General features: G+C 33.7%; 1 protein-coding gene across 1 annotated transcript; it reads left to right on the forward strand.

Moving 5' to 3' along the window:
- The first annotated feature begins 1,296 nt into the window (after positions 1 to 1,296).
- On the forward strand, positions 1,297 to 16,230 carry cav1 (caveolin 1). Its single transcript, XM_056451427.1, has 3 exons — positions 1,297 to 1,543; positions 2,164 to 2,331; positions 12,152 to 16,230. Exons 1-3 carry the CDS (start codon positions 1,508 to 1,510, stop codon positions 12,491 to 12,493), a joined length of 546 nt encoding a protein of 181 aa, XP_056307402.1. The 5' UTR covers positions 1,297 to 1,507; the 3' UTR covers positions 12,494 to 16,230.
- Positions 16,231 to 20,845: the final 4,615 nt, after the last annotated feature.

The raw sequence follows: 20,845 nt of genomic DNA on the forward strand, positions 1-20,845 counted from the left end.
GCAAAAAGTTCAATAGTAAACCTATTTAAATGGATTTTCTCGATTGGAAAATCTGACAGCGAGTGTCAATCATGCTTAATATATTTAAAGTATTAATCTTAATATGCACCACACTATTTAAATAAAATAGACTGCTTTGTAAAGAGTACATCTGTCCTTATGTATAGGAACTTCCTACTGGTTGAGGTAAATAACTATATGTTGATGTCTATTTACTGTATTTCCTTTTGTTTTAGTGTTTCAGATATTATTTCTATTTTTTGTCCCATATTGTCATGTTCTGTTGGAACATTACAACATAGAAAACACATCAAGATATACACTAAGTTATTCGAATAAGCATGACAGTCGACAAGGGCAAATGTATTGTAAGCTACTACAAATCAGTCGACTTTTGGCACAAATCAAACTTCAATAGTAGGGTGACTATACAGTTGAAGTCAGAATTATTAGCCCCCCTGTTTATTTTTTCCCCAATTTCTGTTTAACTGAGAGATTTTTTTTCAACACATTTCTAAACATAATAGTTTTAATAACTCATTTCCAATAACCGATTATTTTATCTTTTCCATGATGACAGTAAATAATATTTTACTGGATATTTTTCAAGATACTTCTACACAGCTTAAAGTGACATTTACAGGCTTAACTAGGTTAATTGGGTTAACTAGGCATGTTAGGGCAATTATGCAAGTTATTGTATAATGATGGTTTGTTCTGTAGACTATCGAAAAAATTTATAGCTTAAAGGGGCAAATAATTTTGACCCTAAAATGTTTTTTTTTTTTAATTAAAGCTGAAATAAAACAAATAAGACTTTCTCCAGAAGAAAAAATATTATCAGACATACAGTGAAAATTTCCATGCTCTGTTAAACATCATTTAGGAAATATTTTTAAAAAAGAACAAAAAATATATATATAATCAAAGGTGGGCTAATAATTCTGACTTCAACTGTATGTCTGACCATGGTTTCTTTGGTTAAAAATGATTTGATTTGCTTAATATTTATTTTTGGTCTCCAAACAACTCTCATAATGCTATTTGGGTTGCTTTATTTTGATTAGCATTACTTTAAAACACTTTTAAAACTGCTAATGAAAAAAAGAGTGCATGTTTCTGTTAGCATACATGGCAATCGTGCAGGAAAAGTTGGTCTAATGCCCAGATGTGCCTCCCGTTTGGGAAAAAATCACGTCAAAATCCCCAACCACTAATGCTGCGTAGATCTGTGATTGGCAGGCTAATGGAGGGTTCCTCATTCATTCAACACACAAACTCAGTGACTGGGAGAAACTCCCACTCTGTGCCGTGAGAGTCTTCAAGAGAGATAAACTAGCTTTCAGATAAAAGCTTGATGGGACTTTAGTATGCAGAAAAGAGGGCTGTTTTAAGGAAAAAAACTCCCCACAGAAAGCAATATCCCCACGCCTCCCACACTGCTTCCTCTGTACTGATTGTCTTGTTTCCTCACACTCATCTGATCGCACTTCAGGCACGGGACAGCATGACTAGCGGATACAAGGACGGGACACCTGAAGAGGTAAGAAGAACACTCCTATTTTACCTCAGAAATCTTTTACTTTTGATGCTAGTTCATTTTATGCAGAGCAAAATCTAATTTGGTTACTTATTTTCAAACCCTTTGTATGGTTTATCACGGAGGAAGTGTTGACACTTGCTACATTATTGGCAGATTTGAAGTCTTATCTTTTCCTGGCACGTATTTGTACTGCAAGCCTCCCTTTCGCAACACTTTCACAAACACAGCTGGATAAAATAATAGCCTACTATCTAAAACATGAACTGCTCGGTAATCCAGGTGAAATGGAAGTGCTTGATCAAAATACATATTTATAAAGCGAAATTGCTTCTAAATAAATTCGTCAAAGTAATATAATTTTAGCACGAACTAAAAACGACATGTTTCCAGTAATGAGCGCATTTTAATATTTTCTGCTGCGGAATAAAAAGGGAGCGCAACAGGCGCATAATGTAAAATGGCGCCTCCGTGTGGCGAGTCGCACTACTTTGTTCCAGAGGGGTGTGGTGCTTCATTTTTATCCGCTTAAAACCATCCCATGCCAGGGCTGTGCTGAGTTGCGCCCCAGTCTCCCACTCCACGCTCATGAACTTCATTTTCTGTTTTCTTTGGAACCGCAGGAATACGCTCACTCGCCGTTCATCAGGAAACAGGGGAACATTTACAAACCAAACAATAAAGAAATGGATAACGACAGCATCAACGAAAAGACACTTCAGGATGTTCACACCAAGGAGATTGACCTGGTCAACCGGGACCCAAAACATTTAAATGACGACGTGGTGAAGGTACGACAAACTTTTTCTGGTTCATGCTACTTTTTAATTGTTGGATATTCACTTTAATAAAATTAAAATCATGAGGGCATTTATTTAACTGCATTGAAAGGATAATAAGAATCAACCACACGAGAACGTTTATTGTTTTAGTATATGTGATATTTATAACGGCATACTTGATATTCGCAAATATCATTTGTATGAACATATAAAAGCAAATCCTTCATTGTTATATACTTATATTCAATGCATTATTCAGAAACATCTCTGAAGTGCATTGCAGATTATACACACTGCTAAATAAGACATTTTTTATCCTTATAGTTTCCTATTATAACTCAACAGAAAGTTGGCTTCATAACAAAAGTGGTGAGTCAGTGGTCAGTTAGTCAAGTTGGCACTGGAAACGATTAATACAGGCAGCAGCTGTCTTTGAATGTTGAAACAATGATGACTTCAAGGACTTGGGAATTATAATGTACAATTTTACTTGCAAAATTGCTTTACATCTGGTATTAAAATGCAGCTTCGTTGCTCTGATCACAAGTGGAGTAAACTTTTCAAACCTGTTCAAAATTATTTGTGCTTATGCACTTTTAACCATTTCCAGAAAACAAATGTAATCAGATTGCATTAAAATACATTTTTCATTTAAATAGATGTGGTCAATGTAGTGAGTTCACTGAAAAAAGTGTTGCAAACAATTTATTTGTGTTCAATTTAAACAAACAAATTAAATTGAGCAATGTTCAACTTAATTTGTTTGTTTAAATTCAGCCTAAATAAATTGTTTACAACCACTTAACGGAAAAAAATTGAGTAAATCCAAGGAATCATCTTTGAATAATTTTTTTCAGTGTTGTTGAAATGCAATAGCCGGATGAAATGGAAACTTTGCCACCCAAAATAGTACGTTTGGTTTGAAATGAAAATACAAAAGCACAATGTTCAGTCCTGTGTGTACAATGCACAGGCTCATTAGAAAAAAATCCTTTTGGAGAAGTGAAATTTGGATAAGTGCTCACAGCTGAGTGCTTGTAGAAGAGCACTGGCATTTTTCAGATGCCCAAAAACGCTTTAGTGGGCAACACTCTGTTTGGAGGTCTTTACATAAAATTATGCAAAGAACTACACAAAAAACAAGATAATCTACACTAATTATTAAAATATTAGAAAAGGTGTTCATTTAGTTTCAGTGCAGCAAAACATGTGCATACCGGAAGGTATGATTTTGTAGTTTTGTAGTGACGTAGCCAGAGTCATGTATTTCAAATGAGCCTGGCTTGCAAATCCACTGAGTTTTCATAGTTTTGTGGAGCAGAAATGAATGTCTTGTATTTGTCTTCCTCATATATCAATTCTGCAAGTGTATTTCACAATATTGGTTTGAAAGTTCTGAAAAAGTGCATAATACACAACCTTTTCAAAGAAATGTGGCCAAAAGAGACAGATTAAAATGGCAGGTATACATATGATGATGTCTTTCTTATCTACTTTTGTCAAACAAAACATCTTAGTACCAAGTGTAAACATGGCCTTATTGTAAAACACACTTCCAAGCTTTCTTAGTGGCCATTCACACAGAACACATCTGTGCAACTAGAGTTGCTTGCCACGCCTCTGAATTATTCTGATTAGTCCGTTGCTTTTGAACTGACATTAATGAGTGGCACAGCTTGTAAAAATTGCATTACATAAACATAATGGTCGCGCAAGTCTGTTAAGTCCGTTAACGTAAAAAAAAATGTAAAAGTAAAGATGGAAAAGCGCATTCTGTGTGAATGGCCCCTTAGGTGTTTTGGTTTGTAGACCACATTACTTGACCAACCAGTTCCCAGCCTGAACAGATTCACACAAAAATGAAAATATGCTCACCATTTACTCACCCTCAAGTGTTTCCACATTTTTAGGTCACTTTTTAGTTAAACACACAAGAAGATACACTCAAAAATGATGTTTGTTGTTTGTTCAAACTGCTTATTTAAAATGAGCTGAGCTTAAGTTTTTATTGGGACAACTTAATTGTTTTATGTTCAATCCACTTATATTTGTAAAACGTAATATGTTAACTTCCCTTCATGTCGTCCCAATACAAATCTATTGTGTGGAACCTAGCGTTATTATACAGTGTATTTTGAAGAATGCTGGAAACTGGTGACACCCATAGAAAAAAACACTAAGGAAGTCACTGGCGACCAGTCCTGACATTCTTCAAAATATCTTCTTTTGTGTTCCACAGAAAAATGAAACTCAAACAAGTTTGGGAAAGAAGGCAGAGCAAATCATAGAATTTCCATTTTGAGTGAACTCTCCCTTTAAGTTGTATCTTCCAACAGGATGGAAACAATTATCAACAGGGTACCAAAGTGAAATACTGGGATTGTGGCATGTGTTTGTGAAATTTGTGCGTGCAATAATAGCACAGTGCTCTCATTTTATCAGGCTTGTTGCTGTGGGAACTCCCATGCAGCAATAAGCTGTCAAACTAACCTTCTTTAAAAAGGAAATATTAACAGTTTCCTGTTTTTGAGCACCTAACATTCTGGGCGTGGGGCAATTCTTTTCCTAACAAAAAAAAAAAAGGTCACTTGATGATATGCACTCTTAGCTTTTTAAAATGATCCTCTTCATTCATCTCAACCCTTATTTGTTTTCATTTATTCATCGTCTTTTTCCCTCCCACCACAACATGACACTGAGTCACATCCCCGAGGACACATGCATTTGAATGCTTCTTATGATTTGGCTGAAAATCGAATCCAGAGAACGCTGAAAGCAATTGTTCTGTTCATGCTTAGAATTATGGGATTGGTGTCACAAGTCGAACTCATTTTGTGCGTGCAGTCCTTTCATTTTGTCCTTAAAAGGGGTTAAGTGCTCGCAGTGGTCTTGCGTAGGAGAGGGAATTCCCATCTCCGTTTTTCACAAATTCTCCATACATACACGCAGATGGGGCGTTTCTCTGGTCCGTGATGCACTCGCGGTCCAAGTTCACTCCCACTGACATCCACATCAAAGATTCTTGTGTGCACAAACACATGCGTAGCTTTCCCTTGGAACAGAATATTTTCCTCTCATAAAAGTGCATTCTTTTAATAGCTCATCCACGTGGGATTTTTGGCTGGAGAGCAGTCTTAGGCCGGGCCACTTGAAGATGGTCATCACCACTGTTAGACTTGTAATAATACAGTATGTACAGTAGTTTTTTTGCAGAAGTATTATAATTCCTGGCTGAAAGGAGAAAACTTCTAAACTCACAGAGTTGTTGTTACTTGGTGGGTTTTTTAGTCATCGCATATGAATTACAATTCCAAATGAGTCACAGGCTGTTGCCATGGCGATCGAGGATTCGGAACAAAATAAACACGGTGGATATGATCGTTTTTAATATAAAACTGTTGTTAGTGTTTGAGTTCCATTGTTTTTGTGCAGCTTTTGTTCCTCCAAGAAAACATTTGGTGCATATTGTGTTTTTTGGAGGGTGATTTAGAGCATTTAGATTCAATTTTAAGAAGTAATATATTTAAAAGAAATTATTTACACATTTAACTTCATTTTAGCAGCATTATTAAATGTAAAATAAGCTATTTTAAATATGTCTACACTGTAAAAATCCTGGTTGCCTGAACTGAATCGAATTAACCCTTTGAGTCCATTAAACTTATATTATGTTAAACTGACTTAAAACAGCTTGAATAACTTAGAAAATTAAGTTCGAACATAATTAATTAGTTTAATAAGTTAAAATGTCCTAAAAACATATGCTGTCAGGACTAATTGATCATATACTATTTAAATGTGTTTGTAAAGTATGTATATTTCTTTGTTTATTTATTTATACAGTAATTTTATTTTATGTTTGCTTTTAAATATAACTTTAAAATAATTTTATTTGGGTGGTTAGCACTGCCGCCTCACAGCAAGAAGGTCGCTGGTTCGAGTCCCAGTTGGACCAGTTGGCATTTCTGTGTGAGTTTTGCATGTTCTCCCCGTGCTGGCGTGGGTTTCCTCCGGGGGCTCCGGTTTCCCTCACAGTCCAAAAACCTGCGCTGTAGGTGAATTGAATAAACTAAATTGGCCGTAGTGTTTGAGTATGTGCGAATGAGTGTATGGGTGTTTTCCAGTACTGGGTTGCGGCTGGAAGGGCATCGGCTGCGTAAAACATATAGTTGGAATAGTTGGTGGTTCGTTCCACTGTGGCAATATCTGAAATAGAGATTAAGCTGAAGGAAAATGCTGTATTTTAAAACATTTATTAAATAAACAGAGGCATATAGGCATTTAATAAATTAAACATTAAATAAATAGATTTATATCTATATAGAATTATTAGTATAGAACTACTGATAGCTACTTATTTGTTAGTTTATTTAAAATGTTTTAACTTTTATTGTTAAATATAGCTGATATTATTAATATTAATTATGGAAATGGTTTTAAATATACATATTTATGTGTCAGCTTAAAAATAATTCTTATTACATTTCTGTTTAAATTGCATTGTTAAATGTTGCAGTATTAAAAATAAATTAAATTCTCCTTTAAATGTGTTTTTTGTCAGTTTAAAAAGTGATTTATTATCTAGTTTTACTTTATCTGTTTTATTTCAGTTTGAGTAGTGATTTATTTATTTACATTGTGGTTTTTAGATTATTGAGTTGGTCATTTCATCAAACTCCCCACTCCTCCCTATAAGCTTCTCCATACTGGTGATTTATTATCTGTGTGGAGGGGTCAAATATAATCACAAGCCCCCAGGATTGACGAATGCAGCTTGATCCTTCTGTCAGTGCAGCGAGGGTGTTATCAGGGAACGGCTCAGGAACTGTTTATTTGAACAGTGTTGAAAGTCATAGTTGTAATATTCAAGTAATGGAAACTATGTGTCCAGCCAGTTGGGATATACTGTAGATAAATGAACCGGGAGGACAGGATTATATAAGACATGTATAATTTGGGGGTTTCTTTGCCAGCTTTATCTATGAAAGTCTTGGACAAGAAATCATTTATCATTTATCTTTTACAAAAACTATAGTCTACTTTTAAATACTCCTTCAGATTGTCTAAACCTGGCTTTAGGCATACCAGACTTATAAACTAAAGTAAACTAACCTAACTAGCCTTTATTAGTCCACTACACTGGAGTGATTAGCTAGCTAGCCTTTCTGGCTTGTGAATAACAGCACTAAGTGGTCTGACGTATTTTTTTCAGATGGTTAAAACATTCATTTTTAGAGATCATCAGTTGAAACATCACCACAAACAATACTTTTTATTATTAAAAAATGTACAAATAAGCTACAATTTTTTCTAAGATTATTCTAAGGAGATAATCATTTAACAAAGGGCAATTAAGTTTTTTAGGTGGGGGGTGGGGGGAGATAAGCTATAAATTTGATCCATGATCAACAAATTGGCAATTCTCAGACTGTAGAGTGATCGGAGAGACTGTATAAAGGCTGTGATTTAGACTGAAAATAGTCACAATTGTGAGACGTAACCTTAGAATACTGAGAAAATATAAAAAAAAAATTTAAGTTTTAGATTTAATTAAATAATAAAATGAGATTTCCAAGATATAAACTTTAAAAAAATTTAACACAATTGTGAGATGTGGACAAAATGTTTTGAAATGTAAACTCACAATTGCTAGATGTAAACTAAGAATTTTGAGATGTACAACAAGAATTGTGAAATTTTAACACAATTGTAACATGTGAACTATTTTGCGATGTAAACAAAACATTTTGAAATGTGAAAACAACTTTTGAAAAAGTAAACTCAGAATTGTAAGATGTAAAACAAGAATTTAGAATTTGAACTCAGTTGTGAGATGTGAATGAAGTATATTGAGATGTAAATTCACTATTGCAAGAAGTAAACTAAAAATTTTTCAATAAAATGTAAAGTAAAAATTGAACTATTTTTAAATGTAAACTCAGAATCGCGAAAGGTAAACTACGAATAGCAAAATTCGAACACAATTGTAACATGTAAACTTTTTTAGATGTTATATGTACAGTATGTTTAGAATTATAAGATGTAAATATATTGAGATGTAACTCAGAATTGCGAGATGTAAATGAAGTATTTTGTGTTGTGAACACAACATTTTTGTGAGATGTAAACAAAGTAATTTGAGGTGTCCGCTCAAAAAAAATTTAATTGTGAGATGTGAACAACTGTGAAATGTAAACTTATAAGATGCAAACACTTGTGAGAGGTAAAATGGGGATTTCTAGATGTAAACTCAGAATAGTAAAAGGTGTTGCAATGTGTAAACTAAGAAGTTTAAGATGTAAATTCTGAACCAAGATTCTAATTCACAATGGCTAAATGTAAATTCAGAATTGTGAGAAGTGAACAAAGTATTTTGAGATGCACACACACAATTTCCATGATGTAAACTCAGAATTGCGTTATGTAAACTCAAAATCGCCAGACATAAACTAAGTATTTTGAGATCTACAGAAATAGTAAACAACTTTAAACTAAGAATTTGTAGATGTAAACAATTGGGATGTAAAATAAGAACTGCTAGATGTAAACTGAATACAGCAAGGTGTAAACAATAAGAATTTTAAGATGTAGTGATAGCACTGAGATGTAAATTCAGAATTGTGAGATTTAATTAAGAATTGCTATGTAAACTCTTTGTTGAGAATTGTGAGAAATAAAGTCAGAATTGTAACAAATTTGCAAGAAAAATCTGAATTACAACCCGTCAGTCACAAGACATCAAGTTGACATCTGATTGACGTTGTACCCCAAAGTCGTGGGGACGTTGCACTTTGTTTGGAAATGAAAATCGAACTGTTGTGAGAACCCAATATCAGGCCGACGTCAATGTCCAACGTTCAACCTAAAATAATCAAATATCAATGTCTAATGATGCTTGATATTGTGTGGACGTTACCACTAAGACGTCTATTAGAGGTTGGATTTTGGTTGCCATACCTGATAAGTATATGTCAGCATTTGACGTCAATATACGTCAATAAACGTTGGTTTAAGATGTTGGCTCGACGTTGGATTTTGGTCAGTTGCCAGCACAACCTTAAATGAACCAAATATCAATGTCATTTGATGTCACTGATAAATTTTGGTCACCTGACCTGACGTCATGACCTAAATCTAACCTGATATTAACGTCTTATGACATTGTGTGCCTGCTGGGAAGACGTAACCTAATAATTTGAAAGTATAACATCAGATCTGTGAGCTAAAACAGGAAAAAATTCAGGATTTGTTTTAATCCAGTGTCAGAAACAGCCTTCCACATTACTGTGACTCAAGCAGGAGTTGTTAAATAAATATTAGCTTTATCTTGACTTCCACGTGTTACTGTGAAGGACAGGGTGTGTTTATGTGTGCGCTTCTTTGCATAATCTGCGTCAAAACTGAAATAAACACATCTGTCTTTAAAGGCAAGTGTGCTGCTATGTTTTAATGGCATGAGGTTTGCCAGCTCTGGGAGGATCTAAACCAAGACCTTTCCTGGCCTTATTAAATGACTTTTATATATACACGTCTTCTGTAAATGTTAGCGTTTAGTGTCAGGCACTATCTGCTCTGATCTGCGGTGGATGCAGGAGGTTTAGAGTAAGGTGGTTTGGGCATGAAGCAGGCCGTACCAGTCTGAGAGAATCCCAGCCGGCTGCTGTACAATGTAAAGATGCTGTCTGTGAGGAATGTGGAGATGGAGGAAGAGGAGGAGGAGGAGGAAACAGACTGCCTTTCTAAATGTCAGTCAGCGTGATATGTATGAATGAATGAATGAATGGATATAAAAATGAGATTAAAAAATAGTATATATATATATATATATATATATATATATATATATATATATATATATATATATATATATATATATATATATATATATATATTCCTCATTTTATCCATTCATTCACTCTTTCATTCATTCATTCATTCATACGTGTGTGTGTGTTTGTGTTATTTTGTATATCCTGTTTCATACTACTAAGCTATGTTATGGTAATTAAGTGATCACCAAATTCTAATATACTATAATATAATATAATATAATATAATATAATATAATATAATATAATATAATATAATATAATATAATATAATATAATATAATATAATATAATATAATATAATATAATATAATATAATATAATATAGGGCGACGCAGTGGCGCAGTAGGTAGTGCTGTCGCATCACAGCAAGAAGGTTGCTGGTTCGAGCCTCGGCTGGGTTATTTGGCGTTTCTGTGTGGAGTTTGCATGTTCTCCCTGCATTCGCGTGGGTTTTCACCGGGTGCTCCGGTTTCCCCCACAGTCCAAAGACATGTGGTACAGGTTAATTGGGTAGGCTAAATTGCCAGTAGTGTATGAGTGTGGATGGATGTTTCCCAGAGATAGGTTGCAGCAGAAAGGGCACCCGCTGCATAAATCATGTGCTGGATAAGTTGGCGGTTCATTCTGCTGTGGTGACCCCAGATTAATAAAGGGACTAAGCCTAAAAGAAAATGATGATAATTAATATAATATAATATATTATAATATAATATAATATAATATAATATAATATAATATAATATAATATAATATAATATAATATAATATAATATTACATAACATAACATAACATAACATAACATAACATAACATAATATATGCAATATGTTTTCATGAATTTTAATATATTATTTTATTATGTTGCCATGAATTATTATTATATGAGCAATAAAATATGTTGTGTTGTATTTTATGATATGAGCTTGATGTATCAATTATGATACATTATAGACATATAATGCAAAACAATGTAAGAAAATATAACATAATTTATTTTTCTAAATTTTTATTTGTCTTTAATAGTAGAGTAGTAGAGTATATAATTTCTATATTAAAAATATTTTTATATTTTATATATTAACTACAGATGTGTTTATTTTTTATTAGTTATGGCTGCCAGATTTATGCATAAATGTAAAACTGAAATGTACATACAAAAATTAAATATCGCTTACTCTATATATACAATATATGTATATCCAGCCTGCATGTTATCATCAGCCTGATCTCGCGAGGAAACGTAACTATTCTACGCTTTGTCAGTTTAGTAGCTAATTCGTACGAGTTCAGTCGATTTTAAAAAGGAGGCATGGCACCAAACCCACACCTAAACCCAACTGTCATTGTGGGATAAGCAAATCATACTAAATTGTATGAATGAGGTCGTAAGAATTCATATCAATTAGCCACTAAATTGCAGTGCAAGTTACGAAATGCAGTGAGAGAAAATATATTTCTCATTATTAATAAAAGTATACTTAACAAATAATTATAATATATATATTTATATATATATATATATATATATATTTTATTGAAATTATATTATAAAAGATGACATCCTGGAAATCCTAAATAATCCACCAGGGGGCAAATTAAATATTAATGGTATTTTACACCAATTCGTAACTTTTGGACCTTTTAGTTCAGTAAACTTGGTTTAATTCATGTAAACATGTATTATCGCATTTGTACACTTTAGAATGATTTGCTCATCCTTCAATGATGGTTGGTTTTAGGGGTGGGGTTTGGTGCTTATATCTTAAATCTTATATTTTTGGCTGAACTCCTCTAAATTAGCCACTAAACTGACTAAACTAAAAATAGTTTCCTTGTGAGATCAGGCTGGTTTTTGGGAAACGGTATTGATCATATGATTGATTCAAAGGTCTTAGAATGCAGTCGGTGGGTTTATTGGAAAACAGTTCTGCAAAATGAAACCATTTCTGATTTTCATCATACAAAATTTCCAAAAAACTTTTTTTTTTTACCTCCAGGTGGACTTTGAGGATGTAATCGCCGAGCCTGCCGGCACGTACAGCTTCGACGGCGTGTGGAAAGCGAGCTTCACCACCTTCACAGTAACCAAATACTGGTGCTACAGGTTGCTGACAGCGCTGGTGGGCATCCCGCTGGCGCTGGTATGGGGTATCTTCTTCGCCATTCTCTCCTTCATCCACATCTGGGCCGTGGTACCATGCGTGAAGAGCTACCTAATCGAGATCCACTGCATCAGTCGAGTTTACTCCATCTGCGTGCACACCTTCTGCGACCCGCTCTTTGAGGCCATGGGGAAATGCTTTAGCAACGTCCGGGTCACTGCTACTAAGGTGGTGTAAGGACAGGGTGAAGGAGAAGAGCCAGAGGGATTGGGTGGGATGGGGGAATGGAAACCAATGTCCAATGCTGGGAGGTAAATCAAACGTAGCCTCTGTAATAAAGAGGAAACAAAAAATGTGAGCAGAAGTGAAGGGTTGACTCTCCATTCCTGTTCAAATGCATCTGTGAGATTTGTCTGCTCAGCTCTGGATTTAGGGGACGTGTGTTGAAAATCTCTCATTTTCTTTGTCATTTGTTAGCATTTATCATTGTAGGAATACTGTTTCAGCCTTACTTTTAAAGAGACAGTTCATGGAAAAATGCTAATTCTGTTAAGTGTTTACTGACACTTGTGTCATTCCAAATCGTTCAAGCTCCTAAAGTGCAATGATAGTGGTTTATATGACTAGTGTGATAATTCTAAGTCTGTCAAATATGGAGAAATGCACATTGACCACTTTTATGGTACTTTGAGGGTCCTATTTTTTCATTTCAAGGCATGGAGCTTGACTATCCTCATATGTAATGGAATTTTTAGAAAAGCCAATGCTTGATCAACTTGAATATCTTTCATGAAATTCCACATTGCATAAATCTTATTGAAATAACTGGATTTCAGGCACAATAATTTGCTGATCAAATAGGCGTAAGAGTTTGGAATGATATTAGATTCACTAAATAATGACAGAATTTAGATTTTTAAGGTGAACTGTCCCTTTAAGATTTGCCTGCTGGGACAAGGCTGTGAATTTGTGTTTTTATTTTTGGGTTTTGTTTGTTTTATCCCATTTCTATCACTGACACATCCATTTATTCGGTCCAAAAATAGTTGTGGTGTGTAAACATTACATAGTAGATTCCAGTAGTTTTGCTATGTTTATCCTTTAATTTGGGTACTATCGCCCTTTTTTTGTCATCACTGGATTTTATGTAATCCAGATATTTTTTGTGTGTGTTTTTGGGAGAGGGTTCAGGGAATCTGAACAAATTTTAGAGGAAAAAAAAGTATGCGTGGCCCTGCTGATGTCAAGACTGCCCGTCACACTGCATGTTGCCACTAAATATGGTGGACGGCCCAAACACGGGGCCAAAGAGGTGCCCTCACTGAACCCTTTGCCAACTCAGCATATACTAACAAAGAGACTGTTCCTGGCCCTGACATATATAACGCTTCAAACCCGGTGCTCATAGCAACAGCTTTATGAGTGGTAGAGAATATCTTTACAACTTCCAGAGAGACATCACATGAAGCTAGCAACTAGCAAAGTCTTCCAGCAGGTCGTGAAGATTGAACTTTTCTAACACGAAAGCACATCACCACAGCCTTAACTTACACTTAAACTTTATTTGCAGTCTTTGAAGATGAAGAACTTGTTTTAAATGTTGTTTCTGCTATTGACAGTGACATCATTTGGTGTGGAAATCCTGTCTGCTTCTTTGTTTATTCACTGTCAGACACAGATGCTAGCGCAAACTAGCATCAAACTAAAGTTTCCAGCATCAGAGGCTGCTGCTAAAGTGGGGTATATATAGTATTTCGTACTGACATTAAGCTCACCTTTTGTCTACTCGCTTTGACTCTGTCACCTCTTCGTCTACCTGCTGTCTTAAGCCCAGTATATACTTTGTATTTTTTTGTGTACATTTGCATACACGTATAGTTGAACACAAAGCCTTTCAATGTTCAATTATGCGTGATTATGCATTTGATGACATGTGGGAACACAGATGCGCACTATAAAGAGTCCAAACATTGTAATTGATAAAATCAGGGATGCACTGATATGGAAAGTTTGGCCGATACGATAACCGATATCTCTTTATAATTGGAAATGTATCAACTTATATGTAACCGATATATCGGTCATTAAATAGAAATCATGATTCAAAATATTCTCTATCTGACTGCAAATATAGCAATAACAAAAAAATAAAAATAAAAAGGACTGCTGATTTTATATTCTTATACTAGCTGCCATTGTCTTTTATTTTATTTGAAATATAGTTACATGCTAGTTTCAAATCGATAATCGATATATAGATCAAAATTGCAAAATATTCTCAGCCGGATTGCAAAAATAACAATAACAAACAAATAAAAAGACTGCTGACTTTATTTTTTTATAATTAAAATTTATTTTTCTTATCGGACCGATACCGATAACATTGCAAAATAAGCAGTTATCAGCTGATGCCAATATGGTGGCCGATATATTGTGCATACTAGATAACATTTTCTTTGTGTTTAATTAAAACAGAGTTGTAGGGCTCGCTTTAAGCTAATAAATGTTATATAGGTCGATAAATAAACATTTCGATCGAAAATATTCTCAGCTTGATTGCAAAACTAGCATTAACAAACATTACAATAGATTTGAAACAACAGATAAATGTATTTTTTATCAGGCCGATAAGGATAAAATTGAAAATAAGCAATTAAAAAAATAATCAAATCTCCTGCTGCCTTAAGCCAAATGTATTGACCTTATTCTTCAATGTGGAAGTGCGCTCGTTTTTGTGATTGTTTTAGAACTTCCGATTCAGCTCCCTTTGGGAGAAATGACTAGGAATAATAAACCACAGAAAACGGTCAAACTACTTGATCTACAAACAAGTGTTTGCATGAATCTACAAACAAAGCAGAATCATATAATAAGAAAATGTCAAGCAGCAGAATGAGCTGTTTTAACGTCTAAAAATGAATGGAAGTGAATGAGACCGGAAGTCTCGAGCCAAAAAGATTCAAATGGCTGCACCCGCTCGTACGCAAAGAATAAGGCGAAAGCTTTTTTTATATGTGTATGTTAGCATATGCACACGGTTGAATGCCGTCTTCAGTAGTTTGTTTTTCATTAGTATTAACACCCTGTGGACAAACTGAGTAGTGCAAAACATTTCTAAATACTGTGTATGTGTAATTTGTACAAATTCGTATGTACGAAATTGTACGATTTTAAAAAGGAGGTGTGGCACCTAACCCCACCCCTACACCCAACCGTCATTGAGGGATGAGCAAATCGCACTAAATTGTACGAATTAGATCAAGGGTGAGCAAACTCAGTCCTGGAGGGCTGGTGTCCTGCACAGTTTAGCTCCAACTCTGATCAAACACACATGCCTATAGATAATTAGTGATCTTGGAGACATTGATTAGCATGTTCAGGTGTGTTTGATTAGAGTTGAAGCTAAACTATGCAGGACACCAGCCCTCCAGGACCGAGTTTGCCCACCCCTGAATTAGATTGTATGATTCATACGAATTAGCCACTAAATCAAAAAGTTAAGAATTGCGTAAGATTGTTTTCGACTGTCATGTATGCAGAAAAACAACGTATATTTTGGGCTTCATTAGCTGTTTACACGGAACACTTTTTTCCTTTTCTCTGCACTACTTTTCATTGTTTTTCTAAGTAAACAAAAGCTAGACTATTGCATGTGCATCTTTTGCAGTGTCTCATACATGAGCAAATTCTAAAAATAAGGCACTCGAGTAAATAAAAAAGCTTAAAGTTGTCTTGAGTTCTTGTGATGTTCCCCCATTTTACACCCTACATCTCTTTTGCTTTGAATATGTGTTCTGTGTGAATGGCTACTTTAGTATCTATTGCAATGCGTTTGCTTCAATAAGTCTGCCTCTCTAGATGAGGTCATATTTTTATTCATATTTTTATATGAAAACTGAAAATTCTCTTTCCTTGCTTTTACTGTAAGATCACATAATGCTGTGCACATTAAAGAAAATGTCATATAAATCAAACTGGTCAGCATCTTTATTTTTGACAGCTGCACTGCTGCCAATTCAGAAACAGGCTTTGCTTTCTTGTAGTAAAAAAAAGTATTTGATTAAATGGCTTTGATTTCATTTTAGGACTTTGTTTAAAGTCCTTTTGGGCTGGTTTAACTTCTCTGTGGTCATTTTAAAGCTTTCTTTATTTGTGTGCAAAACCAAAACAGTCCTTGAACCCATGAAAATGAATTTCGAAGTGTTTAAAGAGAAAAATAAGCACCCAAGCTTAGATATTAAAATAAAGTGCACAGAAGTAAAACCCAATCTATTGTTTTTTATGTGCCCCTAAGGAGTATTTGTACTTGGGTAATGGAAATTATTTTTGTTGTCATATATTTTAGTGGCAAGTGGATCCTCTAATGAAACTAAACATGTTTTGTCTTATTATAGTGTTATGTAATTTTAGCATCACTATAATTATAGTTTTATTACTATTTTAAATCAGATTTGTTGCATTTTCTGGTTCTAAAGGTGATTTGGTTGTGAAACCTATATATAGTTTATGGATGTTTTTTTTTATTAAAAATGTTTTATTCACCTATTTTAGTACATGTTGAACTAAATGAAAATGATCAGTTAAAACGCATTATTTATATATTAGGTTTGTGTCCAAGTAAAGCACATTGTTTTAGTTTTAATAGCTACAATAACATGTTTTAATTGAACCTTAACCACAATAAAGATAAAAGCAGCATCTGCAAACGTCCTTTCACTTTCAGACAAATGTAAGAGCTTGGCAGTGACCAAATATTTGATAGGAAAATGAGCTATATTCAAATATATAAAATGCTTCCAATGGAGTTTAGCACCCCTTGTGGACTCTGGATGATAATAACATACAAATTCACTTGTTGGTCATTGAGAAGTTATTCTCTAAATCTTATTTTTAATAAATAAAGCTCTTAAATGTAATTAAGCATATCTGTAAATCAAAACAAGCAAATAAGTGAATTAAAATTAAGTTTGTGCTTGATTCAAATGAATATCTTTATTGGGCTGATGAAAGAATGTCCATTGATCTTGGAATCAACTCAGTCACACTGTTGAACGACTCGAAAGAGTATATCAGGGCCCAGTTTTTCTAAAAATTTAATCTGGATCAAATTGGTCAAAATTTGAAAATCCCATGTTTTGTTATCCAGGATTAACTGATCTATCTTACTTTCATGACAGTTCTTTAAAGGAACATTGGGTTGGATCACTTTGATTCAAATACAAAATTTCAGGATTACCAAATCCTGTTTACCAGAGCCTTAAACGGAACCAACAGAGTAGCCTATACCGGTTTAGCAAAGAACAACAGGTAGGCAAAATACCAGTGGCCACAAACAGCCATTGTTTGTTTAATGGAAAGAAACTGAAACACTGCAATCAACAAACATTTTACGTTTATTAGTTTGTTCTAACACAATATTGCTTTGATATTGTTTTGTTGTTGGTGTTAGATGTGACATGCTTGGTGTTAGATGCGACATCTCATTGGATGTGACATGCTTCATATAGGCTTCAAATATGAAGGCATCTATATATCATCATTAACCATTAAGTTTGTGATCATTCATTCACCTATATATATATATATATATATATATATATATATATATATATATATATATATATATATATATATATATATATATATATATATATTTTTTTTTTTTTTTTTTTTTTTTTTTTTTTTTTTTTTGGTTAAAAACAATCCCAACCAACCAATCCCAAAAACAATCCCAAGGATAATCCTGTTTTTTTTTTTTTTTTTTTATCAAATAGATCCCAATCTGAGTTCAAGGTTTTTAAGAACCCAAAAGGCAGGTTTGATCCCAATCAATTGTAAGATTGGATTACATGGTCTGATCTTAATTCAAAATTCATCTGTCACTTTTGAAAAATCCATTTCCAAATCCAATCTGTGATCTGAAATTGCACTGGATTACTTTAGAAAAACTGGGCCCTGTTGATTTCAACCACAAAAGACTCACAAATGTCTTCTGTCTCCCATTATAAGCATGTAAATAGATTAAAATGAAGTTTGTAGCTTTATCGAATGAAGAAATTAGCTTTTTAAAGAATACCAAATGATCTTGAAATAGACTCTGTCACGCTTTTCGACGACACGAAATTGTCATCTGCTGATTTTGACCACATAATTTTAAGGGGACAAAAGTCCTCTGTCACCCATTTTGTAGTTTTATGTGTGATGTATCTTACAGTGTCAGCAAATATGAGTGCACCCCCCATAAATCTCTCATTTAAATTAATATTTTCTATAGGATGCTTTACAATATTATATTTGTGCATATACATTAGTTTAGTCAGTACTGAAGCCAAATCTGGAGCTTATCTAACAAAATAACTTATGATAATGGTTCAAAAATCAGTGCCCATATGTACATGTTCTACAAAAATATTAAACAAAATTTTCAAAAATAGCAAGAATCAATAGAAACAAAAATATATACAATTTTGTTGAAATCTTGTATTTTGTAATTTTTTTTGCAATATTTTGCATGAATTTAATGTATTATTTTCGATTTCTAAAGATGTTCTGTGAGTAAAATATTATTTTAATAAATATATGTGTTTAATAAATCTGTTTTGTTCAAATACAGCAATAAATATTGCCCATATTCTCTGAGAAATGGAAAAAAATATTCATTTTCAAAATGGGGCTTACTCATTTATGCTTAGCACTGTATTTTTTGTCGACGAACTGATTGCAGTGTATGATGAATGTAGCTATATAAATATTGACATGTACTACCAAATAATATAGCAACTTACAAAAAACAACAACAGAAATTGGAAGCTTATTTTACCTGAAAAACAAGACATTGAGAAACTTCTCCACAAATATATTCTGTCACAGGATTGTATGGTTATACAATAACGCCTCCTCCTGGCAACTAAAGAAAATAGTAAGCCCTTTCAATAAATCTGTGCATTCACGTGAACCAGTGAGTCACTGAATTGATTCACCATGCAAGGCTAATTTAATATAGGCTGATACATGCTTTCCGTGAATAATACAGAAGATTATTGTTTTAGCTTTTATCATACCATCTGTTTCTTTCAGGTGTTGTTTTTGTCGGAAAATTTGCTGCTATGAAAACGAACAAAACTTTACACTGAGTCATAGAGGCAGTATTTTTCTGTAGATAGATATCTCAGCTGTTACAAACCCAGTCAAGTTCAATCAAATCCCGGATGTTAGATCAGAAAATGACAGAACAGAGGATAGTGAGTTTATCTGAGGAGCCATTGAAATACCATCAGGTGTTCATTTCCACTAGGAATGAATCATTTTCTCTATTGAAACAAACAATCTGAAAAACAGTGTGTCGCACTGTGTATTCAGCTGCACGGAAAACGGTAATGGAAATGCCCTCAAGTTTTGTTTTCAATTCAACTGTGTTGTCTTTTCGAGATTTTTATTAAATCAGAATGTGGAGCTGGTTTGTTTTCCAATCGTTTTTAGGACAATGACTCACTGATTGAACAAAAGAGTCATTTAGTGACTAATGCTGTTTGAAAAAAATATAATGAAAGCAGAATGTGTCCCTCCTGTGGTAAAGGATCTGACCATGTTGTGTGAACAAAGGGAAAACAAGTTTAACTGTATTGAATATCCATGAATTTGAAGTGTATTTTAAATCTTATATATTTTTTATTTCTAAAAGAGCACAACTACTTCTTAACATGTTTATGTTTTTAAAAGTGTACTTTGTAAAAATAAGAATCAGTTTAAATGGTTCCGGGTCCAAGTTCACTGCCATGTGGCATCCTTTCACAAATTATTTCCAAAGCCAAATGTAACTGTAACTGGACAAAATGATGCTGATGCTGATGCTGTCAGGTTTTGCTTATACTGATGTTGTCTTCATTTTATTTTATTTTATTTTTTGTCTTTGTTTATATGTACACAATGTTAAAGCACTGTTTATATTTATATTGTGTTGTTAGTTATGTCGATTAATGTATGTTTCTCGACTACTTAAATAAATTAAAAAAGCAAAAAAAAAAAACTGTACTATGTAATAATGCATAAAAATAATTATTTTAATAATATTAATATTTTTAGATAATTTAAGGAAAAAGTTTACATTTTGCAGTGGCTCAGTGGTAGCACTGTTGCTTTACAGCAAGGTTGCTGGTTCGAGTCCCGGCTGGGTCAGTTGGCATTTCTGTGTAGTGTTTGCATGTTCTCGCCATGCTTACATGGGTTTCCTCCAGGTGCTCTAGTTTCCCCCACAGTCCAAAGACAGGCACTATAGGTGAATTGAGTGAGCTAAATTGGCTGTTGTGTATATGTGAATGAGTGTGGCGACCCCTGATGAATAAAGGGACTAAGCCAAAGGAAAATGAATGAATGGATGAGTTTACATTTGCACTGTTTTTGACTAAAATCTTATTTTATTATAGTAAAATACTAATAATGCTGTTTTGTGCAGTACTACATTTGTAATTAAGACAATATAATAATTATGAAATTCCATGTTAATGTTTATTTTTTGTTAAGAAAGCAGTAAATTAATTAGTAATCCAGCTAATTGCACTTTAAATAAATGAAAATTATATCCCTAATACT

The sequence above is a fragment of the Danio aesculapii genome, chromosome 25 (assembly GCF_903798145.1).
Source record: "Danio aesculapii chromosome 25, fDanAes4.1, whole genome shotgun sequence".
Lineage (NCBI taxonomy): Eukaryota > Metazoa > Chordata > Actinopteri > Cypriniformes > Danionidae > Danio > Danio aesculapii.

Coding starts and splice junctions, on each gene's coding strand:
- cav1 (XM_056451427.1), top strand. CDS start 1,508: ATGACTAGCGGATACAAGGACGGGACACCTGAAGAG. Junction 1,544..2,163: donor AGGACGGGACACCTGAAGAG/GTAAGAAGAACA, acceptor TTGGAACCGCAG/GAATACGCTCACTCGCCGTT. Junction 2,332..12,151: donor TAAATGACGACGTGGTGAAG/GTACGACAAACT, acceptor TTTTACCTCCAG/GTGGACTTTGAGGATGTAAT.